At 43.2% G+C, this 27478-nt stretch overlaps 2 protein-coding genes across 3 annotated transcripts in view; one reads left to right on the plus strand and one right to left on the minus strand.

The window, feature by feature from the left end:
- Positions 1 to 9302, minus strand: part of LOC139155777 (proline and serine-rich protein 3-like) — a 31795-nt gene extending 22493 nt beyond the window's left edge. Inside the window, exon 1 of the mRNA XM_070731044.1 lies at positions 9214 to 9302. The gene's annotated coding sequence lies outside the window, so the exon portion shown is untranslated. The remainder of the gene's footprint in view (positions 1 to 9213) is intronic.
- A 1137-nt stretch (positions 9303 to 10439) lies between these two features.
- LOC139155778 (protein lin-37 homolog) lies at positions 10440 to 26977 on the plus strand. 2 transcript variants are annotated; one of them, XM_070731046.1, is made up of 10 exons: positions 10496 to 10688; positions 13529 to 13582; positions 16061 to 16136; positions 17513 to 17563; positions 19446 to 19475; positions 22068 to 22153; positions 23279 to 23445; positions 24929 to 25078; positions 25255 to 25328; positions 26680 to 26977. In XM_070731046.1, the coding sequence occupies exons 2-10, from the start codon at positions 13549 to 13551 to the stop codon at positions 26759 to 26761; spliced, it is 750 nt and encodes a 249-aa protein (XP_070587147.1). In that variant the 5' UTR covers positions 10496 to 10688; positions 13529 to 13548; the 3' UTR covers positions 26762 to 26977. The 2 variants fall into 2 exon arrangements, with proteins under 2 accessions (XP_070587148.1, XP_070587147.1); XM_070731047.1 differs by lacking the exon at positions 19446 to 19475 and having other exon boundaries at positions 10440 to 10688.
- Positions 26978 to 27478: the final 501 nt, after the last annotated feature.

Below are 27478 nucleotides of genomic sequence, written 5' to 3' on the forward strand. Positions count from 1 at the left end.
CCTTCCTAATGAAGCTGCCAGCAGGGTCCAGCACTTTCCTACCAAATCTTTATGCACCAATTGTTCCAAGATGGCTTGTCATAGCAGTTGACATTTACTGATTAGGAGGTCGTTTCTTGCATCTGACACACCGGTTCTATCTACAGCAACCCGTGATCCTAGGGGTAGGTAGAGATTGTCTTCTGTTTAGGAAAACAAGTCATGGCTGGAGCAATATCATTTTTCAACTGTGGCGAGGGGGGCCTTGTGCACCAATTGCGACCCTACTTGGACCAGGAGTCACTGCTCACAGTCACTCATGCTCTCATCACCTCGAGGTTCGACTACTGTAACGCTCTCTACATGGGGCTACCTTTGAAAAGTGTTCGGAAACTTCAAATCATGCGGAATGCAGCTGCGAGAGCAATCATGGGCTTCCCCAAATATGCCCATGTTACACCAACACTCCGCAGTCTGCATTGGTTGCCGATCAGTTTCCGATCACAATTCAAAGTGTTGGTTATGACCTATAAAGCCCTTCATGACACCGGACCAGATTATCTCAGGGACCGCCTTCTGCTGCACGAATCCCAGCGACCAGTTAGGTCCCACAGAGTGGATCTTCTCCGGGTCCCGTCAACTAAACAATGTTGCTTGGCGGGACCTAGGGGAAGAGCCTTCTCTGTGGCGGCCCCCGGCCCTCTGGAACCAACTCCCCCCAGAGATTAGAATTGCCCCCACCCTCCTTGCCTTTCGTAAGCTACTTAAAACCCACCTCTGCCGCCAGGCATGGGGGAACTAAGATATTCTTTCCCCCTAGGCCTTTACAATTCTATGCATGGTATGTATGTATGTATGTCTGGTTTTTATATTAATGGGTTTTTAATCGTTTTTAGTATTAGATTACTATTGTACACTGTTTTATTATTGCTGTTAGCCGCTCCGAGTCTCCGGAGAGGGGCGGCATACAAATCCAATAGATAGATAGATAGATAGATAGATAGATAGATAGATAGATAGATAGATAGATAGATAGATAGATAGATAGATAGATAGATAAAATGAAAATGAAAATAAAAATAAAAATAAATGAATGAATGAATGAATAAATAAATAAATATCGCTCTCATACTACAGCAATTCTTGGATCCTTTGGACTGCTTTGTGCTTCTGAGCCCATAACCACACAGTGTCTTAGAGGAAAAGGGCTGCCCAGCAAATGAAATTCAGTGGTGAAAAAAAGTAAGGTTCTAGATTTAGGGAAGAAGAACCAAACACACAGGTACAGTATATGTGGTACACTACAGTAACAACTGCGAGAGGGATCTTGAAGTCCTAGAGGACAACCATTTAAATAAAAGCCAACACAGTTCTAGGCTGCATTAACAGAGGGATAGAATCAAGATCACGTGAAGTGTTAATACCACTTTGTAAGGCCTGGGCAAGGCCACATTTGGAATACTGCATTGGTCGCCACGATGCAAAAAGGAGGTTGAGACTCTATAAAAAGTACAGAGAAGAGCGACAAAGTTGATTAGGGGATTGGAGACTAAAACACATGAAGAATGGTTACAGGAATTGGGCATGGACAGTTTAATGAAAAGAAGAACCAGGGGAGACATGATAGCAGTGTTCCAATATCTCAGGGGTCGCCACAAAGAAGGAGTCAACCTATTCTCCAAAGCACCTGAGGGTAGAACAAGAAGCAGTGGGTGAAAACTAAACAAAGAAAGAAGTAACTTAGAACTAAGGAGAAATTTCCTGACAGTCAGAACAGTTAATCAGTGGAACAGCTTGACTCCAGAAGCTGTGAATGCTCCAACACTGGAAGTTTTTAATCACATGTTGGATAAACATCTGTCTGAAGTAGTGTAGGGTTTCCTGTCTAAGCAAGAGTTGGACTAGAAGACCTCAAAGGTCTCTTCCAACTATGTTGTTGTTGTTATTGTTGTTGTTATTATGTCAGTACAACACAGCAAACGAGATCACTATGCTGGATTTCGTATTTCATCACCAGTCGGGCACTTCCCAAGCACCTAGGACTGCGTGATGTAGCGGCGAATTATGTTTGCCGATCCCAGTAAAGCGACCTTTTGCAATTGACAGATGGAGATTTTGTCAATTCCGATGGTTTTCAAATGTCCGCTGAGATCCTTTGGTACTGCGCCCAGCGTGCCAAGTACCACTGGGACCACTTTCACGGGCTTATGCCAGAGACGTTGCAGCTCGATTTTTAGATCTTCGTATTTCACTAATTTCTCTAGCTGCTTCTCCTCAATTCTGCTGTCTCCTGGGATTGCGATGTCGATGATCCATACTTTCTTTTTCTCCACGATCACAATGTCTGGTGTGTTATGCTTCAGAATTTGGTCAGTCTGAAGTCGGAAGTCCCACAGTAGTTTTGCTTGCTCATTTTCGACCACTTTTTCCGGCTTATGATCCTACCAGTTCTTTGCCACTGGTAAATGGTAATTCTGGCACAAATTCCAGTGGATCCAGTGTTGTTGTTGTTGTTGTTGTTATTATTATTTGCCTTTGTTCTCTTCTTTTTCTCTGCATCTTCAGCAGAAGAGAAGCAAGCTTTAAGCTACTTAATTCAGAATAGAACAGGAAGGGGCCTTGAAGTCTTCTGAATGTAGTTCAACCCCCTGCTCAAGCAAGAGATCCTATACCATTTCAGACAAGTGGCTGTCCAGTCTCTTCTTGAAAATCTCCAGTGATGAAGCAAACCACAACTTCTAAAGGCAAGCTGTTCCACTGGTTAATTGTCCTCACTATTAGGAAGTTTCTCCTTATTCCTTGTTACATAAAGGCCCATTTAGAGGACAACAGGACACAAATCCTTCTAAGCTCCAAAGTTCTCCTTCTCCTAAAATGCTGTGGAAAAATGCAATTGGATTTTCAATAAGTTTGCAGTACAATTTTTTAAAAAAACATGTGAATTCAGCAAGGTTAACATCCGTGCAGACAGCAGAAATTACAGAATTCCCAAGCTACAAACTCCTCCGAGATCACTCTACAAAACACACACATTTTCTCGCCTCTTTCTCCCCACTGCTCCCATTTAGTGCCAATTCTTGCCACCAGTGGTGTCTGGATCAAATGCTGATGAATGAACCAGGCACAAGGGCATCTGCACAGCGCTACTGCACATCAAAGCAAATACAATATTAAACACAGCGTGAGTGCAGGAATTCCCATAGGCTTTTCAGTGTGGAAAACACAGAGCCGATAAGTATGACACACTCTTTGAAAAACAGGTCAGTGCCCTTCCCCCTCCAACTCTTGAAGATGGAAATGGAAAATCCATCATTTGCACGGGCAATAATGGCATTGCAGTCTGAGGCTCGATGAACTAAGAATGGCAGCCTCCGTTCCTTTCCAAACCTATCATTCATCTTGAATTTCTTGAGAGCTGCCTATTATTTTCACCCAACCGACAGAATTGTAGGAAAATATGGACCTTGCCATGTGTTGCTAAAGAGTTTGGACTGCCTCGGTGTTTTTACGCTGGGTTTCAAAGTGATGTCTTTAGGTTGGCAGGTTTAAAGAATTGCTCTGTGCCTTGGCACTCAAAGCAGACTGCCTTTGCATTTTAATATGGTGGCACAAAGAAGAAAAACTCTTCAGTCCAGATGGGCCTTAAAGTAATAGCTTGTGGTTTATTTCATGGCACCTGCTCAGACAAGAACAACCCTTCTCTTGATATGGTTATATGTTTGGGGGTTGTTGGGGTTTTTTGGCTTCTTTTTTTGGTGCCAGGGAATTCCAATTATCAGCAACTAAGGAACAGAGAGGAAAAAAGTCATCTTTTTGTGTGATCATTTTGGGTAAGTGCTTATAAACACAGTACATCACGCACTATTCAAGCCAGTAGCCAAATTCAATACTCCATTGTGTGAAATCTAATCTAGACCAATATTTTCCTTAAATGAATCATATTTCACCGTAGCGATTATAAAATATGGAAAATCTTCCAGATTAACTACCCTACCATCACTTTATGCAAGACTTAGAGGTAATATCTAACTTGCTTCTTAAAGTTCTCTGTAAGGATCATTGTTCCTTTTAACCAGACAATTACTTTTTGTGTTCGTTTCTAATGGTTACATGAATGGGTTGAAGACCAAAAGCATTTTATTCCTGAAACACCTCCATAGCTCTATTAGCCCTTACGTATAAGCACAATGTATAGTCACCTCCACACTAATATGTAATTATGTTAAACAAATTGGGAAAAGAGGAACTATTACATACGAGTATAAAAAGTCATTTTCCCCCCAAAAATAGTGCAATCAGAATTTATTAAATGTATGAATAGCATTGAATCTGCTTGAAGTTTTCAATTTTATAGACAAGCTTAATGAATCAAGGAGATAATGTTATGCTGCTTTCTTCCACTTGAAAGCCAAATGGTTTCTTGGATGATTCAAAGACATGCAAGCTGGATTTCCATTTCAATAAACCCAGGAGTTGTTTACTGTAGTCCAAAGTATTCAGCCTAGTAAATTAGCATTAATGATGCAGCAGATACAAAAGCAGTTATATGAGGCATCATATAAAATCTAAATCTAGTAGGCTCATTTAAAGCTGCTGTAGTGATGAGAGAAAGAGATATTTGTGTATTCCCAGAAATGATGAGATTGACAAGGGGGAAGAAAGAGGGCGGCTTAGCCCAGGCCTAGCAAGTACTCAGAATTCAATTTAATTCAATTTATTAGATTTGTATGCCGCCCCTCTCCGAAGACTCGGGGCGGCTCACAACAATAATAAAAACAATATTCCGGTGAAAACAAATCTAATATTAAAAAGCACATAAAACCCTATCATATTTAAAAAAGCAAACAACATACATATACCCAAACATAAATATAAAAAAGTCTGGGGGAAAGGTGTCTCAACTCCCCCATTTCTGGCGGTATAGAGGGGTCTTGAGTAATTTACGAAAGACAAGGAGTGGGGGGGGCAGTTCTAATCTCCGGGGGGGAGTTGATTCCAGAGGGCCGGGGCTGCCACAGAGAAGGCTCTTCCCCTGGGGCCCGCCAAACGACATTGTTTGGTCGACGGGACCCGGAGAAGGCCAACTCTGTGGGACCTTATCGGTCACTGGGATTCGTGCGGTAGTAGGCGGTTCCGGAGGTACTCTGGTCCAATGCCATGCAGGGCTTTAAAGGTCATAACTAACACTTTGAATTGTGACCGGAAACTGATCGGCAGCCAATGCAGAAGTACACTTCTTGGATCATATATTTGTAAATTTAATAGCCTGAAAAGAAACAACTCCAATTTACCAATAGAATATCACTACAGTACTTCCAAGATGGCAATTTGTACCTAAGAACAGAAACACAGCCTCTGAGTTTCCACTTCATCTACCTGACCTTTTAAAAGGCCAAATGTCCAGAAAGGTTCAGAATTATTAATGTGTCCAAGTGACAGCTGTTTTGCATGCAAAAATGAAGTACTGTTGCAAAAAGATAAGCTTGAAGACAATTGTCCTATACAAGCCCATTGGAACATAAACAACATTATAATTAGCACAACTTGATTTCAGAGCATCTGCAAGGAGAGGCAAAGGGCAAGGCCTCACATGCACACACTACATGACATTTGAGCCACCATGGGAATGATGCAAACTTTATATAATTTGTATTATGTGTGTAACATCTGAATACCTTCTACTAGATGCCCAGTTCAAATCATCTCTAGTCCAAGTTGAACTCCAAAGCAACTGAGACCTGCATTGCTTGTGTGTATAAATATAGGCAGTCCTCAACTTACAACGGCACTGAAAAATGTGACTTATGACCATTTTTCACAGTTCCGACATTTATTTGATTGATTTGTATGCCTCCCCACTCCGTAGACTCGGGACGGCTCACAACATACAATAAAACAATTCACAACAAATCTAATAAATTTAAAAAATTTAAAAACCCCATTATTAAACCAGACATACTCACAGACACACCATACATAAATTGTATAGGCCCGGGGGAGGGGGGAATGCCTCAATTCCCCCATGCCTGACGGCAGAGGTGAGTTTTAAGGAGTTTACGGAAGGCAAGGAGTGTGAGGGCAGTTCTAATCTCCGGGGGGAACTGGTCCCAGAGAGTCGGGGCCGCCACAGAGAAGGCTCTTCCCCTGGGACCCGCCAGACGACATTGTTTAGTCGACGGGACCTGGAGAAGGCCAGAAGGTGGTCCCGGAGATATTCTGGCCCGATGCCATGAAGGGCTTTGCAGCATCTCCACAGACACGTCATCAAAATTCAGCCGCTTGGCATCTGGTTCATATTTATGACCATTGCTGTGTCCTGGGGTCACATGATCCACTTTTGCAACCTTCCGACAAGCCAAGTCAATTCACTTTAATGAATCTCTCAACTGCAGTGATAACAACTGTGTCTAAAAAAGTCATAACAATCTTACTTAACAACAGAAATTTTGGGCTCAATTATGACTGTAAGTTGAAAACTGCCTGTACTTCTCACATACAGAAAAGCTAGCAACAATTAGCAAAGGGAACAGACTGTCAAATAACTTGACCTTGGATGTTATTATCAGGGTTATTTTTTTAAAAAAATCATTCAGTGAAAATGTTTAATCACTGCATCTCCTTGTAATTTAATTTATGATTTCTGGATAACTGGAAAAGTCACAAGCTGCTCAATTATATTTTGCTCAGAGTTGAACACGATCTAAACCTACTAAAACAAATGCTACCCCTTCCCACCCAAAAAAAAAATGAATTAGCAAGCTGAAAGAAATCAGCCTGTTGCAAATTTAATCTATGTAGTTCAGAATCCCTGCTGTGAGGAATTCAAAACTTAAAATACGAAGAAAACTTTTTATAGACATTGTTAAAATAATATCCAGAGATACTTGAAGTAAGATGGGTGGCCAATAAAGTTTACAATACCACCCTTAATCTAATGTTGACCAGATTTAAAATTCAGATCAAATTAAGGAACACTAAACATGCCACCATTTTAAATTCTTCTAATCTTTAAATTTTTCAGGCCAGAAACTGGCTTAATCAAGATTTTTGCAACATTCCTAGACAGGTGTTAAGAGTTAAGGCTAGCAAGTCCCAATCGGAGACAAGATTGACCGAAAACCTCACAAGGCCCAGTGCTTGACTTATTTTTATAGTAACTTTAAGATTATAGGTGAATGTTTTCATCATGTTAGATGGTTTTTTTCAAGAAGCACAAGCAAGCTGGACTTCATAGACATGTTCATACAGACTTTGTGACAAAATGGAAGCTATTGCTGTCTCCAGTATGTTTTCCCTACCTCTCCATTTATAGCACCGGTACTTCTTAGAGGCTTCTCATCCAACCCTGCTTAGCATCGGCTGAGATTCAAAAACCATTACATCATTCCAAGTATGAAGGAAAGGAATTAAGAGAGGCAAAGAATAGGTAAGTGGTCCAATCTAGCATCATACCAGTGAACACTTAAAAGGTATAGATAGCATTTGAAATAAAGAGTATTGGTTTTAGAGCTGAAGAATAAAGCTGGAATAAGACTCATCACTTGGAATGCTGAATGGTTGTTTCCAATAAAGACCGCCAGCAAAGCAACTACTTAAACCTATCTGCTGACAGCTGGTTGCAATGAGTCAGGCTTCACCTTTGTTTAGTGAGGAGTCTCATTGAAATAATATTGCTATGCTCACTTCTATAGGCATCTAGACATGGGACTTGTGTTTCCTTCCTCTGACTGCTCCAACTGAATCGGAGATGACTATGGCTGATCAGCCTCAATGGAATCCTGGCTTACTGATCCCAAGGCTGATATCCGTTCTGAAGCAACTCAAGATTCTGATTCATGGCTCATGCATATATCCTGTCCAACCAAAGCAAGGCTCAAGTGCCTTCATTTGGATTTATTCTCCGGATAAACTGAACCAAATGCAGCCTTAAGGAGGCAGGATTATAATGTTTTTATCCCACCTTTTTTATGTACAGCTCACAATAGTGAACATACCTAAAGAGCCACTTTGGTTTAAGGCAGGAGTAGGCAAAGTTGGCTCTTCTATGACCTGTGGACTTCAACTCCCAGAATTCCTGAGCTAGCATGATTGGCTCAGGAATTCTGGGAGTTGAAGTCCACAAGTCATAGAAGAGCCAACGTTGCCTACCCCTGGTCTAGGGCAAGCATGTCCAACCTGCAGCTTAGGGGCAACCTGTGTCCCTGGACAGCTAGTAAGGCAGCTCTACAATAACAGTTGGAAGTGACCTTGGAGGTCTTCTAGTCAAGAGGTCTCCAACCTTGACAACTTTTAAGACTTGTGGACTTCAACTTCCAGAATTCTGGGAGTTGGAAGTCCACAAATCTTAAGTTATCAAGATTGGAGACCCATGTTCTAGTCCAACCCCTACTCAAGCAGGAAACTTTATTAAAAATAAAATGGAAGTTTGTTATTTACATACATTATTATGCTGTATATGTTATATGCAGCCCAAGACAATTCCTTTTCACTCAATGCAGCTCCAGGTAAGCAAAAAGACTAGACAACAAACTATGGTCTAGTCTAGTGATTAAGGCACCAGGCTAGGAACCTAAAATGTTGAGTTCCAGTTCCACTTAAGACGTGACAATTACTCTTTCAACCCAAATCCTCTCACAAAGTTGTTGTTGGGGGGGTGGGGTGAGGATAGAAAGCTACTTCTGCCGATCACCGGCTGCCAGCAATTTGGCAGATCGAATCTCAGTAGGCTCAAGGTTCCATCTTTCCAAGGTCGGTAAAATGAGAACCTAGATTGTTGGGAGCAATATCCTTACTCTCTATATACCGCTTAGAGAGGGCTGTAAAACACTGTGAAGCTGTAAGCTGTATATAAATCTAAATGCTGTCGATAATGCTACAAATGCTATAGGAGAGGAATGTTGTATTAGACATACTTTTGGCCTCGAATGGTTTAAAGGCAGGATAAAAAAAATGAATATCCCTCTCCCCCCCCCCCAACAGTGGCCGAATTCCCACAGCTTTCCTCAAGTCTGGGACTCCCCAAGCCATCATTCCCAGGCGGATGGGGACGACAGGAAGTGTAGTCCTTCCTGCACCAGGGAAGGAAGGGCTTACGAGCCACTCCAGATTCGGTGCAGTAACACCGCCGTCGGGCGTAACTCCCCACAGCCCTTCTTGCCCCAGACTGAAATACCCATAACTTTCACCCTTGGCGACCCCCCGAAGTATTTCCCGCTCACCACAGTATAAACTTACCGCCTTTACGGTCGCTTAGCAACAGCGGAAAGGCGGTCCCTGCGCGCAAAGGATGTAGGGTAAACAGCGCCTCCCTTTTCCTCCGCCATGACAGAGCAAGTTCCTGGACTACAATTCCCAGAAAAGATTATACGTGACGTACGCCGACCTCAAAGGTAAGAACCTGGCGTAAGAACTACACATCCCGCCATGCTCCGGGCCAGTCTTTTAAAAGCGTTGGGTTTACTAAGGAAATCTCGGAGTACAGTAGATGGAAGCAATTCTTCTATCTAGTGCAGTGTTTCCCAACCTTGGCAACTTGAAGATGTATCTGGATTTCAACTCCCAGAATTCCGGGAATTCTGGGAGTTGAAGTCCAAATATCTTAAAGTTGCCAAGGTTGGGAAACACTGTTCTTGTGAATAGAAGGCACAAAACCGCCGAGTTTTCAACAATTCTACAAAACCACACGGGCATTCCAAATCCAAACTGGGGATCCACATCCGGGTGTCTTGGATTTTTTTAAGTGACAAGGAGTACATTTTTGAACTCAAAATGATAAGAGATTGCAAACTTTTTTTTGCAAACATATTACTTTTTTTTTTTGCGAACATACGATTTGTTTTGCAAACATACGATTTTGTTTGCAAACATACAATTCTTTTTTGCAAACATACATTATATTATTATTATTATTATTATTATTATTATTATTATTATTATTATTATTATCAAACATACTACAGTGCCTTGTTAGTTACCAAGCTTGTGCATATTGTTTATGTATGGTATGTTGTGTGCATGTTTTTTAAATTATGGGTTTTTAGCTTTAATTATTAGATTTGTATTGTATATTGTTTTTCTATTACTGCTGTGAGCCGCCCCGAGTCTACAGAGGGCGGCATACAAATTTTAATAATAATAATAATAATAATAATAATAATAATAATAAGACAGACTAGATGGACCATGAGGTCTTTTTCTGCCGTCAATCTTCTATGTCAGTGTTTCCCAACCTTGGCAACTTGAAGATATCTGGACTTCAACTCCCAGAATTCCCCAGCCAGCATATCCAAATATCTTCAAGTTGCCAAGGTTGGGAAACACTGTTCTATGTTAACAGCAATCGAGTCTGGCTCACACGAGCGCCATCCTTGCACAAGAGGCGCTGTTTCTATTCATAAAGGAGGAAGGAAGGAGAGGAAGGGGGGAAAACCAGCCTCAGTCACTGGGTGGAATGGCCCTGCCTACAATTCCCAGCATGCAATGCACCAGAGGCGGTTTTTTCCCCCTGCATTCGTGCGAACGGGGCAAAGCGATCCACAAGAAGAGCCAGATTTTTGTTGGAGAGGGAGGGTCTGTGCGGGGGTGGCGCGCGGGCGGGCGCGCAAAGCTAGCGGAGCGGAGAGCCCGACGGCGAGGCTGAGCAGCGATTCCCTCCCGAAGGCTTCGGCTTTTGCTCGGATCCCTTTGGAGGGGGCTGGAATCCACCAAAAGTAAGCGGGTGCCCACTCTTATACTGGGGCTGTGGGATCGGGCAGGAGGGAGATCGGGATCTGCCGCAGAGGTGCAACCCAATTCGGCGGGAATTGGCTGGATCCGAGCAGCCAAAAAGTGATTTCCCCCAAAAAAGAGGAGAAAATGTTGGAGGAGGGAGAATTGATGGGGATGCAATCAAACTCCGATTGCATTAGAGCAGTGTTTCCCATCCTTGGCAACTTGAAACTATTTGGACTTCAACTCCCAGAATTCCCCAGCCAGCATTCGCTGGCTGGGGAACTCTGGGAGTTGAAGTCCAAATAGCTTCAAGTTGCCAAGTTTGGGAAACACTGCATTAGAGGGTCATATATTGCTCAAAAAAATAAAGGGAACACTTAAACAACACAATATAACTCCAAGTCAATCAAACTTCTGTGAAATCAAAACTGTCCACTTAGGAAGCAACACTGATTGACAATCAATGTCATTTTGATGTCCGCAGATTCAACTTTGTACAAAGTTTTCCATGAGGATATTTCATTCATTCAGATCTAGGATGTGTTCTTTGAGTGTTCCCTTTATTTATTTTTTGAGCAGTATATTATGACTGTTTTTCAATCTTAACCTTTTCAGAGTTGTGGACTTCAACTCCCAGAATATCTCAGCAAGCCTTTCCATGCTGGTTGGGGTCTTTGTATTGTATTGTATTTATTAGATTTGTATGCCGCCCCTCTCCACGGGGCGGCTAACAACAATAAAAAAGACAATTTAACAAATCTAATATTAAGAATAATCTAAAAAACCCCAATTTAAAGAACCAAACATACCATGCATAACTTGTAATGGCCTAGGGGGAAGAGCTATCTTAACTCCCCCATGCCTGGTGGTATAAATGAGTCTCGAGTAGTTTACGAAAGACAGGGAGGGTGGGGGCAGTTCTAATCTCCCGGGGGGAGTTGGTTCCAGAGGGCCGGGGCCGCCACAGAGAAGGCTCTTCCTCTGGGGCCCGCCAAATGACATTGTTTAGTCGACGGGACCCGGAGAAGGCCAACTCTGTGGGACCTAACCGGTCGCTGGGAATCGTGTGGCAGAAGGCGGTCCCGGAGATATTCTGGGAATTAAAGTCCACGCATTTGACAATTGCCAAGATTGCCAAAATACACTTTTTATAAGGTATACACAGTGATGGGCTCCACAGGTACGGTCAGGTAGGTAGAACCGGTAGAAAAATTTTGAATTTCTTTCTTTTTTTGCTTCCTGGGCTCTGAGTATGTTTCTCCTATCTCAGTAAATGAGGTTGAATGTGTATAATTTTAGAAGAGCTGTGTGCGTGTACATACACATACAGTTTATATAGTAGATAATGGGTTTTTGTGTGTGTGCCTATGTGTAATATGTATGTACAAATATAGCATCTATACATAGAATTACTGTAAATAGTATATTTGGATGTTCAGTAGTAGTAAATACATAGGGGAATAGTATCTCTTTGAGGCAAGGAGAGACCAGGCATCCTAACCTTAACCCTTGATGTGAGTGATGTCAAGTTGGCCACCTTTAAAATAATCACGTGACCTTTAAGCCACTCCCCTGGTCACATGATCATCAAGCCACTCCTACCTGGTCATGTGGCCATCAAGCCACTCCCCAAAAATAAGTCACACCCACAGTGTGGTAGTAAGAAAAATTGTATACAGGTAGCCCACAACTTACAATCATTCATTTACAGACTATATGAAGATAGAACAGCACTTGAAAAAGGGGCTTAGAACCATTATGCAGATCAATATGCAGATGATACCCAGCTTTACATCTGCACCCCATGTCCAGTCAGTGAAGCAGTGGAAGTGATGTGCCGGTGCCTGGAGGCTGTTGGGGTCTGGATGGGTGTCAACAGACTCAAACTCAACCCGGATAAGACGGAGTGGCTGTGGGTTTTGCCTCCCAAGGACAATCCCATCTGTCTGTCCATTACCCTGGGGGGGGAATCATTAACCCCCTCAGAGAGGGTCTGCAATTTGGGCGTCCTCCTCAATCCATAGCTCACATTAGGGAACCATCTTTCAGCTGTGGCGAGAGGGGCGTTTGCCCAGGTCTGCCTGGTGCACCAGTTGCGGCCCTACTTGGACCGGGATTCACTGCTCACAGTCACTCATGCCCTCATCACCTGAAGGCTCGACTACTGTAATGCTCTCTACATGGGGCTACCTTTGAAAGTGTTCGGAAACTTCAGATCGTGCAGAATGCAGCTGCGAGAGCAATCATGGGCTTTCCTAAGTATGCCCATGTTACTCCAACACTCCGCAGTCTGCATTGGTTGCCGATCGGTTTCCGGTCACAATTCAAAGTGTTGGTTATGACTTACAAAGCCCTTCATGGCATCGGACCAGAATATCTCCGGGACTGCCTTCTGCCACACAAATCCCAGCAAGCAGTTAGGTCTCACAGAGTTGGCCTTCTCTGGGTCCCGTGAATTAAACAATGTCGTCTGGCGGGACCCAGGGGAAGAGCCTTCTCTGTGGCGGCCCCGACCCTTTGGAACCAACTCCGCCCAGATATCAGAGTTGCCCCCACCCTCCTCGCCTTTCGTAAGCTCCTTAAAACCCACCTCTGTCATCAGGCATGGGGGAATTGAGACTTTCCCTTCCCCCTAGGCTTATAAAATTTATGCATGGTATGTCTATATGTACGATTGGTTTCTTAAATTGGGGTTTTTAAATTAACTGAAATATTAGATTTGTTTACATTGTATTATTATTGTTGTTAGCCGCCCCAAGTCTACGGAGAGGGGCGGCATACAAATCTGATTAATAAATAAATAAATTTTACCTTCTTACTCTTTCTCTTACTCCTGCAGGGAATTGCTTCTCGAGAAACATGTTGCATGCCAAAGTCAAAACAGAAAAACCAGGTAAGATGCTTCGGGAATCTCCTGCCATAAAAATCCAAGACTTGGAATTTTATCCAACCTCTTCTCTGCCATTCCTATTCTTCAGCTTGGATTGCATTAAAAGTAAACTGTGTTTAGCTTTTTAAGAGAGTAATCCCACAGGCCTTTGGGGTGTTTCCTAGACCTGAAAAAAAAACAGGTGACATAGAATAACTTTATTGTCACTTCGAATGTACACTAATCAGCATACGTTAAAATGAAATTTCGTTGCGTGCAGCCCTTAAAGGTTCCCTCCAATATACACTACATAAGCATGACTGAATAAATAAATAAATAAATAAATTTCGCGGGTTCGAACTTTACGAAAAGTCTATACCACGGTTTTTCAAAAATATTAATTAAAAAATACTTTGCAGGTTTTTTTCCTTTACCACGGTTTTTCCTGCCCGATGACATCATATGTCATTGCCAAACTTTCATCCCCCTTTAATAAATATTTTTTTAATAAACTTTAATAAATAAACACGGTGAGTAATAATCCAAATGGTTGCTAAGGGAATGGGAAATTGTAATTTAAAGTGTTAATGGAAGGCTTGGGATACTGTCCCTAGCCAAAAATAGTGTATTTACTTCCACATCTCTACTTCACGGAAATTCGACTTTCGCGGGCGGTCTCGGAACGCATCCCCCGCGAAAGTCGAGGGAACACTGTATATCTACATATATTATCAGATTTAATTGTTAGCTTAAAAAAAAGACACTGTATTTTTTGGAGTATAAGACATACTTTCCCCTCCCCCCAAAAGGGTGAAAATTTGGGTGCATCTTATACACTGAATGTAGTCGTGTCCACCTGATGGCCCCCCACCCTTTGGCCTCTGCCTCCCAGCATTTTGCTTCCTTGCAGCAAACAGCCTGTTTCAGTTTCAGCACAGCCTGATTAGCCACTGATTGTCAGTTGGATCAGCCTCCCGACCATCAGCTGTTTCAGGCTACAGGGGTTGCCTATTGCCGTCTCCGCGCATCCCGTTTTCATCCTCCATGGGTTCCATTTTCTGCCCATTCCGATCCCCACTGCCCGGAATAGGTGGAAAAGGGTGCACATGGAGGCCGAAAACGGTGTGTGCAGAGGCTAAAAACTGGTTGCGGAGGCATGCAAAAATTGGGCATGCAGAGGTGTAATAGGCAATGGCAGAACCTGCAAGCTGAAACAGCTGATTGTTGGGAGGACGATCCAACCAGCAATCAGCCGCTTGTGGTAATCGGGCTGTGCTGAAACTGAAACAGGCTGTTTGCTGCAAGGAGGCAAAGACATCAGAGAGTTATTGTTAATGGCGAGTATTCTGAGCAGAGACAGGTTACAAGCGGTGTGCCACAAGGGTCTGTTCTGGGTCCTATTCTTTTTAATATGCTTGTGAGTGACATAGGGGAAGGTTTGGTAGGGAAGGTTTGCCTATTTGCCGATGACTCTAAAGTGTGCAATAGGGTTGATATTCCTGGAGGCATCTGTAATATGGTAAATGATTTAGCTTTACTAGATAAATGGTCAAAGCAATGGAAACTGCAGTTTAATGCAGTCCAAATGTAAAATAATGCACTTGGGGAAAAGGAATCCTCAACCTGAGTATTGCATTGGCAGTTCTGTGTTAGCAAAAACTTCAGAAGAAAAGGATTTAGGGGTAGTGATTTCTGACAGTCTCAAAATGGGTGAACAGTGCAGTCAGGCGGTAGGGAAAGCAAGTAGGATGCTTGGCTGCATAGCTAGAGGTATAACAAGCAGGAAGAGGGAGATTATGATCCCGCTATATAGAGTGCTGGTGAGACCACATTTGGAATACTGTGTTCAGTTCTGGAGACCTCACCTACAAAAATATATTGACAAAATTGAACGGGTCCAAAGACGGGCTACAAGAATGGTGGAAGGTCTTAAGCATAAAACTTATCAGGAAAGACTTCATGAACTCAATCTGTATAGTCTGGAGGACAGAAGGAAATGGAGGGGACATGATCGAAACATTTAAATATGTTAAAGGGTTAAATAAGGTCCAGGAGGGAAGTGTTTTTAATAGGAAAGTGAACACAAGAACAAGGGGACACAATCTGAAGTTAGTTGGGGGAAAGATCAAAAGCAACATGAGAAAATATTATTTTATTGAAAGAGTGGTAGATCCTTGGAACAAAATTCCAGTAGATATGGTAGATAAATCCACAGTAACTGAATTTAAACATGCCTGGGATAAACATATATCCATCCTAAGATAAAACACAGAAAATAGTATAAGGGCAGACTAGATGGACCATGAGGTCTTTTTCTGCCGTCAGACTTCTATGTTTCTGTTTCTATTGCTGGGAGGCAGAGGCAGATTTCTTTTTCCTCTTGTTTTCCTCCCCAAAAGGTAGGTGCGTCTTCAGAGCATCTTATACTCCGAAAAATATGGTACATCATGAATTCCTCTCATTGCTTTATGCTGGACTAACAATCTCGTGTCATCCATCCAGATCTTGAGACGGCTAATGCTCGAAACCGTCTTGATGCCGTCCTTCAGTGTCTGCTGGAGAAAACCGATGTTGATAGGTGAGAATCAACAAGTCAGTTCTGAGCAGCAAAAAGGAATCCATGGGCACCCCTGCATGTCCGTGCGCGGTTTCGTTACCCGCCCAGGTGCAGTAGCATAGGTGCACTGAACTCTGCTAGCACTCAGTTCTACCTTGGCTGAAACCCTCCGTTGGTATTTGAAAGACGTTAAAGTAGTTGAGTGGCCCATTTTTGCTTTTTATTGCTAAACATTTCCTAAAAGACCATCTGCAACATGAATCAAGATTATAACTTTCAGGATTATAACTTGCCAATGTAACCAAACTTCCAGCATATGTGACATGTTAGGGTAGGATATTCCAAACAGCAGAACCCAAGAGCTAGAGGTGCCAAAACCAGGAATTTTCAACTAAAGGATTAATTTTAATATGTATGTTCATTTTATGAACCAACTCCTGATTGGCTGAGCCCATGAGGAACCGTCTGGATATCTAGTAATCTGAGGATATTACTAGATATTACTACTAAAGATAGTGCTCCACATACGAATATAATGGAACCTGCCCATTGCAGTTGTAAAATGGTTCTGTTGTTTTTTAACCTTTTTCATAGTTGTAAAGTGACTGCCATGATCAATGGGTTTCCTGTCCCATGAATCTTCTTAGTCCAGTGTTTTCCAACCTTGGCAATTTGAAGATATTTGGACTTCAACTCCCAGAATTCCCCAGCCAGCGAATGCTGGCTGGGGAATTCTGGGAGTTGAAGTCCAGATATCTTCAAGTTGCCAAGGTTGGAATGTTCTAGTCTACCAGCCTGTCCTTTTTTAAATGATATTTTTCCTTTTATTTTCTTTTTATGTTACTTTATTATTTTTCTTTTTTTCCCTTTTTATTTTTTTTAAAAGTTTTTTATTCTTATTACCAGACATTTTCAAATATTCATCATCCCATTTCATTCTTTTACAACATCTTTACAGATATATTCTATATTTATCTTATTGCTTTATTAGTTCGAGATTGCTTTTTTACCATTCTCTCTTTCTATCTCATACAGCCCTTCCTTCTTTCGTCCCTTCCCCTTTCTCTTTCTAAACCTACTTCCCCTCCCTCTCTCCTTCTCCCCTACTTCCCCTCCTACCTTCTCTCCTTACTCTCTTCTCCTATCCTCTCTTCTCCTGTCAAATCTTTCATTTCTCGCAACGCCGAAGTAGTTGCCAGGAAGAATCCTCAAGGGAGCATTCTGTTTTGGACAAAGCTGAACTGACACTTGACTGGTGTGCTATAGGGTTCCTGCTTGGGCAGGGAGTTGAACTTGATGGCTTTCATGGTCCCTTTCAACTCTAACAATAAATAAATAAATAAATAAATAAATAAATAAATAAAATTTCCCTTTTGTTTTTTTCTGATTCATCTCAGGGATCAAATGGAAGAGGACCCAGGAAAGACATCATCAGATGTGCTCAGCAAGTAAGGAGCAGTCATAATGTTCAGCCCTCTCCTTTATCTTTGCACTTTGACCTGCCTCAAGCCATTAGCTGAATTCGGGCAGAGAATTTATTTTTTTTTAAAAAAGGTTCACCATGTTCAGTTGACAGCCAGGCATTGAGATGATTGGCTTTTGTCTCCTGCAGCATCTTTGAAATCCTTCGCTTTGCTCTTCTTGCAAAAGTACCTGCGAGGAATTTGAAGATATCTTTTATCTTCCCCAAGTAACCTCCAATTTTTAGTCTATCATGTACAACAGCCAGCATTATATCTATGTAATTCTCCCTCTTTCTTTCTGCTTGCTTGTTTTTGAAGCTTTTTCAAAACGACGCATTAAAAAAAGGATTTACAATATTTTTACAGATATTTATAATATTCATGATGACCAAACTTTCAAAAAGGAGGTGTTGCTAGTGTTCTGGGACAACAGGCCCCAAAGAGCTGAGGAATTTATACTGCTCAAAAAAAAATAAAAGGGAACACTTAACAGAATATAACTCCAAGTCAATCAAACGTCTGTGAAATCAAGCTGTCCACTTAGGAAGCAACACTGATTGACTTTGTACAGAACAAAGTATTCAATGAGAATATTTCATCCATTCAGATCTAGGATGTGTTATTTGAGTGTTCCTTTTATTTTATTGAGCAGTGTACAGTAGTACCTCTAGATACGAGTTTAATTCGTTCCAGAACCGAGCTCGTATGTCGGATCAACTCGGATCTCGAACAAATGCCTTTAGACTTTGATTTTCACGCCGAGATAACCAGAAGCAAGGATTCTTGCACCACCTAGTGGAAGCTCGGCTCGTATCCCGAATTTGAGCTCGGGTGTCGAACAGAAATTTTGCTCGCGTCGTGGCTCGTAACTTGGAATACAGTAGTCCCTCGCTATATTGCGCTTCACCTACCACGGCTTCACTTCATTGTGGGTCTTGACGTCAGCGTTGGCACAGATACGGCGCTTGGAAGTTTGGAAGGGCAGGACAAGCCAACCAGCCCGCGGCTGGGCGAATGATGAGCGGGGCGGGGACTGAGCTCCGGCGGAGGCCCGTCCCCTCGTTCAACCTGCCTCGCTAGTGCCGAGAAGGCAGTCTTTGGAGGCGCGCTTAGTGGTTGGCGGCGGCGAGCGCGAGCAAAGAAAGGAACGCGATGCAGCGGGGATTTCCAGACTGGGCTCGAGGGCGGGAGAGGAAGTGCTGGGTGGGTGGAGGGGGGAAAAAAAGAAAAAAGAGAGAGAGAGAGAAAGAACCAGCCGGGGCAGCTCACCAGGGACTTTCCAGCCGGGGCAAGGCAAAAAAGACAACGTTTGGCCGAACTGCTGCAAAGAACAGCAGTGGGTCGGGAATGCTCGGGGGTGGCGATTCTTTTGCCACCCTCCCCTTCTTTTCCTCAGGCGCGGAGTAAGTAGCAGTTGGGGGGAAAGGTTAGCCGGCCGTTGCTTGCCTCTAGGCATCTGGAGCTGGTGGGAAGGAGCAGAAAGGGAGCAGGGAACGTCCCCCCTAAAGTACTATCGGTTGATAAATTCCCCATCGCGGATTTCACCTATTGCGGCCGGGTCTGGAACGTCACACCCGCGATAGGTGAGGGACTACTGTATTCGCATGTGGAGCAGCTCATATCTAGAGGCACTACTGTATATCCTTCCGGGTATATCTGAACTACGACTCCCAGCATTTACTCTCGCCCAAGCTGGCTGTGGCCTCTGGGAATCGTAGTGCAGCAATATCTGGAGGCTACAGCTTCCTATCCCTGCTCCAGACTTGCTAATCCTGCTGAGACCCAACTTCCGAGAAAAGCCGTTTTCTTTCTGGTGGGGCTGTGGCCTGCTGGGTGTTTCCTAACCTCTCTTGCTTTGCGGTTGCAGGGACCCTTCTCCTATCGCTACAGGAAAGAGGTATGGTTCTTAGCCCTGTCCTTCTTGCCTACCGATGACCACAAGAGTGGGAGGATAGAAAATTTTGTTACTGAGTTCAACTGGAGATCTAACGAAAACAATCCCGCAAGCATATTTGTTTATTTGTTTGTTTGTTTATTTATTTATTATTTAGATTTGTATGCCGCCCCTCTCCGCGGACTCGGGGCGGCTCACAGCAAAATATAACAAATCGTAACAAATCCAAATAAATTAAAATATTTTAAAAAGTTTTAAAAGAGCCCCATTTACTAACAAGCACACACACAAACATACCATGCATAAATTGTACATTCCCCGGGGGAGGTGTTTCAGTTCCCCCATGCCTGACGGCAAAGGTGGGTTTTAAGGAGTTTACGGAAGGCAGGGAGAGTAGGGGCAGTTCTAATCTCTGGGGGGAGTTGGTTCCAGAGAGTCGGGGCCGCCACAGAGAAGGCTCTTCCCCTGGGGCCCGCCAACCGACATTGTTTAGTTGACGGGACCCGGAGAAGGCCCACTCTGTGGGAACTAATCGGTCGCTGGGATTCGTGCGGCAGAAGGCGGTCTCGGAGATATTCTGGTCCAGTGCCATGAAGGGCTTTAAAGGTCATAACCTTTAAAGCCCTTATTTATTTTGTTTATTTGACTTCTCTGCCGCCCAATCGCGTGGGACTCAGGGTGGCTTACGACAATATAAAACACTAATTTCGCTAATTTGGCGATATTGGTGATACAGTGTTCCCTCGATTTTCGCGGGGGATGCGTTCCGAGACTGCCCGCAAAAGTCGAATTTCCGCGAAGTAGAGATGCGGAAGTAAATACACCGTTTTTGGCTATGGACAGTATCACAAGCCTTCCCTTAACACTTTAAACCCCTAAATTACAATTTCCCATTCCCTTAGCAACCATTTACTCACCATTATTACTGGGACTCACCATTGAATAAGACGCTTAGTGATCCTGATATTTATAAACATAATTATTTATTAACAATATATTTTTTTTTGTTATTAATTTGCAAAAATTATTAGTTTGGTGATATGTATGATGTCATCAGGCGGGAAAAACCATGGTATAGAAAAAAAAACTGAAGTATTTTTTAATTAATATTTTTTGAAAAAACGTGGTATAGGCTATTCGCGAAGTTCGAACCCGCGAAAATTGAGGGAACTATTCGGCTTTTTCCCCCTTGAATTTCTTATTGGAAGTTTTGGGTTTTTTTTTTAAATTTATAGATTCTTTTTTATTGGGCATTTACTATTTAAAAAGGTTAATAAATATACATGAAAATTGACATGGAGGAGATTAAGTTAGGAACAGCATAAAAGGTGCTTTAGTTAATAGCTTATTAGTATAATATAAGCTATTTTGACAAGCTATTTTTTGTCCAGATGTCAAAAGTAAAGGAGATAGCATTGGATTTGTATACCGTAATCTCATAATTGATTTATTGTGATGCAATTTGATGTTGTTGGTATTTTATAATGTAACTGTGATTGGAAAGAAAAATAAAAAAAATCTTCACCAAAAAAAACAATATAAAACAACAATATAATACAATAATAGAAGACGTCCGTATTAATATTAAAATTAAACATTAAAATAATAAAACAATAAAATCCTATTTTTAAAAAACCATAACGATCCAATCAATCAACATACATAGCTAGTCAATCGACACAATTTGACCGTGATAGATGATTACATTCATGGCCCCCAGACCTGCCAGCAAAGCCAGGTCTTCATTGCCCTTCGAAAGGCCAGTAGGGTGGGTGCAGCAGGGACATCGGCGGGGAGTTGGTTCCATAGAATGGGGGCAGCCACAGAGGAGGCCCTCCCCTGTGGCCCCGCCAACCTGCATTGCTTAGTCGACAGGGCCCGGAGAAGGCCAACCCTGTGAGATCTTCTTGGTTTCTTTGGAGACCTCACCCACAAAAAGATATTGATAAAATTGAACGGGTCCAAAGACGGGCTACAAAAATGGTGGAAGGTCTCAAGCATAAAACGTATCAGGAAAGACTTCATGAACTCAGTCTGTATAGTCTGGAGGACAGAAGGGAAAGGGGTTGAAACATTTAAATATGTTAAAAGGTTAAATAAGTTTCAGGAGGGAAGTGTTTTTAATAGGAAAGTGAACCCAAGAACAAGGGGGCACAATCTGAGGTTAGTTGGGGAAAAGATCAGAAGCAACGTGAGAAAATATTATTTTAGTGAAAGAGTAGTAGATGCTTGGAACAAACTTCCAGCAGTCGTGGTTGGTAAATCCACAGTAACTGAATTTAAACATGCCTGGAATAAACATAGATCCATATTAAGAAAAAATACAGGAAATTGTAAAAAGGCAGACTAGATGGACCATGAGGTCTTTTTCTGCCGTCAATCTTCTATGTTTCTATGTTTCCTTAAACAAAAACTTGAAAGTCTCCTTTATTCCTTCTGGGTGTTCCTGGCGTCTTGTTCCAGGACACTTAGGAAGTCAGGTTCTTCAGAGCCCATGGAATAAATCAAAACAAAATAGGAAGACATTCTCAGAAATCTCACTGTGCAAAAGCTCCGGTTGTTTGTCTCACTCTTCTAACACTTTTACGTTCTCAGGCCTTCTACTCGATTCTCCCATCACCGTCGCAAGAAGAGGAAAGAGATGGACGACGGACTCACTGAAGGGGGACCACAAAAGCAGAGTGAGCAGAAAAATCAAAGAGCTACTGTATTTTTCAGAGTATAAGACACACCGAAGTATAAGGTGCACCTTAGTTTTGGGGGCGGAAAACGGGGGGAAATCTAGGTATTCATGTGGCTAGCATCCTTAGTCTGGTCAGCTTCAACGCATCATTTTATCCCCTGGTGAGGACTGAAAAGAAAACCTTTTTGGAGGGAGTAGCAATGAAAACAAGTCTGCAGAGACTTAGGGCTGAGAAAAAACTTCTTTAGAGTAGCAATGAAAAAATCCTGAAAGCAGGAAAGATCTTTAGCACCGTTAGGGCTGAAAAAAAAATCCTTTGGAGGGAGTAGCAATAAAAACAAGCCTGCAGAGACTTAGGGCTGAGAAAAAACTTCTTTGGAGTAGCAATGAAAAAATCCTAAAAGCAGAGAAGATCTTTAGCACTGTCAGGGCTGAAAAAAAATCCTTTGGAGGGAGTAGCAATGAAAACAAGCCTGTAAAGACTTAGGGATGACAAAAAACTTCTTTGGAGTAGCAATGAAAAAACCCTGAAAGCTTGAAAGATCATTAGCACCTTGTTAGGACTGGGGGGGGGAAACTTCGAAAAAGCTACATTTGGAGTGCATGATGCACCCAAATTTTCAGCCTCTTTTAGCTGGGGAAACGTTGGGTGTTACACTCCAAAAATTATTGTACGTTGGTTACCCTTGGGCCGAGTCGTTGATTCTGGGGAAGAGTTAAGCTGCTGACTTTAGGAAGGCAAAGCTTAGGTTTTGCAGCTGAATTAAGACTCCAGTCACTTTCAATTTCGGAAGGCATCATCCAGCTCTGATTTAAGAATACAATGGTACCTCGGCATACGAGTTTAATTCGTGCCAGAGCCGACCTTGTATGTCGATCAATTCGTATCTCGAACGAATGCATTTAGATTTAGCTTTTCGCGCCGAGATAACTGGAAAAAATGGAATTCTTGCGCCACCTAGTGGACGCTCGGCTCGTATCCCGAATTTGAGCTCGGGTGTCGAACAGAAATTTTGCTCGCGTTTCAGCTCGTAACTTGGAATACTCGCATGTGGAGCAGCTCGAATCTAGAGGTACTACTGTATGTGTCTTAATTTTTTTTAATATCTCTTTATCTTTGTAGACACCTACGTCATCAAGCTGTTTGATCGAAGTGTAGATCTGGCCCAGTTCTCCGAGAACACCCCGCTCTACCCCATCTGCCGAGCTTGGATGCGGAACAGCCCCATGGTGCGGGAACAGGAGCGATCTCCCAGCCCAAATCTACCTGCCTTGCTTGAAGATGAAGAGGTAAAGGGCAGGAATCCCCAACCCGACTTCTAGTGGGGGAAGCCTTTTCACCAAACGCCATCTGAGTTTACTGCTTTCTGCAAACTTTTCTCTTGGGTTAAAAATCCATTGGTCACTTTTCTCTCCATAATTCACACAGTTGAGGAGGTCGGACATATGATCCAAATGAAATCTGGATCTGGTCTTGGACTTTTAATGCACACAGGATTCAGCCTTCCTTACCAAAGTGGCACCTTCTATAGGAATTTTATGATCAACCTTTGCATTTACAGGCTGTGAAGCAAAGGAGAGTAGAAACAAGATCGTTAACACAATTGTGGTTTCACTTAGCACTTGCTTAATGACCGAGTTGCTGGTCCCAACCAGGGAAGACCTGCTGTCTCCGTCACTACTGGTGTGTCCTCAGATGGTGGTGCGCATGCATGCGCACCCGGCAATGCAAGGTTTCGCTTCTGCGCATGCACAGCAAGCAAATCTTGTGTGTTGACATTCGTGATTTCGGCAAAAATCGCTGAAATCTCACATGAGCATCTTCTCGCAATAGAGCCAAGGTGGCGCAGCAGGTAGAGTGCTGTACTGATGGCCACTGAAGCTGACTATAGATCTATAGGTCAGTGGTTCAAATCTCATCACCGGCTCCAGGTTGACTCAGCTTTGCACACCAAAACCTGGAAGACCAAGTGGCTGGTGCATGCATGCGCACCGAGCAGCTGCTCTTCTGGTTTCCTGCATGCACGCATGCGCACTCTCTGGTTTGGGCACTTCATGCCACAAAGGGGTGCCAATACTGGTTTAGAGCATTTTGGATTCAAAGCATATACAATAATGCAACTTTATATATAGTGATACCTCTACCTAAGAACACCTCTACTTACAAACTTTTCTAGATAAGAACTGGGTGTTCAAGGTTTTTTTGCTTCTTCTCAAAAACCATTTTGTACTTAAGAACCCGAGCCTCCGAAACTGTAAGCAGAAAAAGCGGGAAGAAGCCTCTGTGGGGCCTCTCTAGGAATCTCCTGGGAGGAAACGGGGCTGGAAAAGGTGGGGAGAAGCCTCCGTGAGGTCTCTCTAGGAATCTCCTGGAAGGAAACGGGGCTGGAAAAGGTGGGGAGAAGCCTCCGTGGGGTCTCTCCAGGAATCTCCTGGGAGGAAACGGGGCTGGAAAAGATGGGGAGAAGCCTCCGTGGGGTCTCTCTAGGAATCTCTTGGGAGGAAACGGAGCTGGAAAAGGTGGGGAGAAGCCTCCATGTGGCCTCTCTAGGAACCTCCTGGGAGGAAACGGCTCGAAAAGGTGGAGAGAAGCCTCCGTGGGGCCTCTCTAGGAATCAGGTCACGGAACAAATTAAGTTCGTAAGTAGAGGTACCACTGTACTGTATTTCAAGAACAAGACTTCTGATTAAGGCTGCGAAAGGTTTTGTGTTTCTTTCTTTTTTGGTCCTCAACTCATCTTTCTCTCCTCTCTCTTAAACTCCGGGATCCCAGGGTGTCGAAGTCTTAAATGGGAAGGTCCAGGATGTCTACAAGCTACCATCGCCCATCCCTTGCCAGACGAATCCTGCAGGGGAGCCGGTCAACCTGCGTATCCCCTTCCCACCAGCATCCGAAGACGAAACAAAAGTAGCTGCTGAAACGGTCAGACCACCCTCCAAATTAAGGAGGGAGGGTTGAGGATAAACAGGTTGGATGGTAAAATCGAAAATGGTAGGGATTAAATTGAAGGTGCTTGTTAGGACATTCATACAGTGTCTTAACTTCATAGCAAATAAGTGACCTTGCCTGTGTCTCCTCTCTCCCATAAACCCTCCCAGGCTACAGAAGCGGTGCCTTCAATGTCCACCCTCATCTACAAGAACATGGAGAGATGGAAGAAGATCCGACAAAGGTAAGGCTCGTGTAACAGAAAGCCAAACTCTGGGCCAGAGGCAAGAAATCTAGTTATCGATCTCATTCGAGAATCACTGTTTCTACAATTTGTGGAAAGTTTAGAAACACAGACTCAAACTCAACCCGGATAAGACGGAGTGGCTGTGGGTTCTGCCTTCCAAGGACAATGCCATCTGTCCATCCATAACCCTGTGGGGAGGAATTATTGACCCCCTCAGAGAGGGTCCGCAACTTGGGCGTCCTCCTCGATCCACAGCTCACATTAGAGAACCATCTTTCAGCTGTGGCGAGGGGGGCGTTCGCCCAGGTTCGCCTGGTGCATCAGTTGCGGCCCTATTTGGGCCGGGAGTCACTGCTCACAGTCACTCATGCCCTCATCACCTCGAGGCTGGACTACTGTAATGCTCTCTACATGGGGCTACCTTTGAAAAGTGTTCGGAAACTTCAGATCGTGCAGAATGCAGCTGCGAGAGCAATCATGGGCTTACCCATATATGCCCATGTTACACCAACACTCCGCAGTCTGCATTGGTTGCCGATCAGTTTCTGGTCACAATTCAAAGTGTTGGTTATGACCTATAAAGCCCTTCATGGCACCGGACCAGATTATCTCCGGGACCGCCTTCTGCCGCACAAATCCCAGCGACCAGTTAGGTCCCACAGAGTGGGCCTTCTCTGGGTGCCATCAACTAACAACGTCATTTGGCGGGACCCAGGGGAAGAGCCTTCTCTGTGGCGGCCCCGGCCCTCTGGAACCAACTCCCCCCAGAGATTAGAATAGCCCCCACCCTTCTTGCCTTTCATAAGCTCCTTAACACCCACCTCTGTCGTCAGGCATGGGGGAACTGAGATATTCTTTCCCCCTAGGCTTCTACAATTTATGTATGGTATGTTTGTATGTATGATTGGTTTTTAAAATAAGGGTTACTAGCTGTTTTAGTATTGGATTGTTGCATGTTGTTTTTACCACTGTTGTTAGCCGCCCTGAGTCTACGGGGAGGGGCGGTATACAAATCCAATAAATAAATAAATAGAAGATTGACGGCAGAAAAAGACCTCATGGTCCATCCAATCTGCCCTTATACCATTTCCTGTATTTTATCATAGGATGGATCTATGTTTATCCCAGGCATTTTTAAATTCAGTTACTGTGGATTTACCAAGCACGTCTGCTGGAAGTTTGTTCCAAGCATTTACTACTCTTTCAGTAAAATAATATTTTCTCATGTTGCTTCTGATCTTTCCCCCAATTAACTTCAGATTGTGCCCCCTTGTTCTTGGGGGGGGGGGGGGTTGCAAAAAAAACACCCAAACCCATGTGCAATGGTTGACTTGTGGCCTGTTTCCAGGTGGAAAGAAGCTTCGCAGAAGAATCAGTTGCGCTATGCAGAGAGCATGAAGATCCTTAAGGAGATGTATGAACGGCAGTGAAGAACGAGGGGCGTGTGTCTTCCTGGAATTCCCTTGTCTTCTCGGCTGATGTGACTCCTTCTGAGTTTGTCTATCAATAAATGCAGAATTTTATTTGCAGATTTTGTGGGTTGGCAAATTTTGTGAGGCTTGACTTCACAAGAAGACTTGCCAGGACCTTTATAAATGTATGCATTGTGCGTGCTATGATGTACAGATAAAACTTGAAAAATTACAGTATCGTGCAAAAGTCCATTTATTTCAGTAATGCAAGATAGTTCAAGCCGTGATTTGTCATAATTGTGAAGATTGTGGGGTACAGAAGAAGAATGGGGGGAGGAGGAGGAGAAAGAAGAAGAAGAATTAAGAAGAAGAAGAAAAATTAAGAAGAAGAAGAAGAATGAAGAAGAAGAATTAAGAAGAAGAAGAATTAAGAAGAAGAAGAAGAAGAGAGTGCACTGGGATTGTAAACCATGTTTTATGGCTTGTCCACCTCTGATTTGTTATTATGATTTATTAGTAGTTGAACCATAGCAGAAGAGAACATTCCGATACAGCCACCATTGAAAGCTGATGTCAGGGAAGGATTTTTAGATGTTGGCTGATCACCTTGTACTTTAAAGAACAACTGAGTCATGCGTGTGCGATTGATGTACCGAGTTTCACCTGAATGCCTTTCCCAACCTAGTTATCCATGATTAGCTGAGCTGTGGCCTTGGTTCGCACAACACACTCAGA

This window comes from Erythrolamprus reginae, unplaced genomic scaffold, assembly GCF_031021105.1.
Source record: "Erythrolamprus reginae isolate rEryReg1 unplaced genomic scaffold, rEryReg1.hap1 H_54, whole genome shotgun sequence".
Classification (NCBI taxonomy): Eukaryota; Metazoa; Chordata; class Lepidosauria; order Squamata; family Dipsadidae; genus Erythrolamprus; species Erythrolamprus reginae.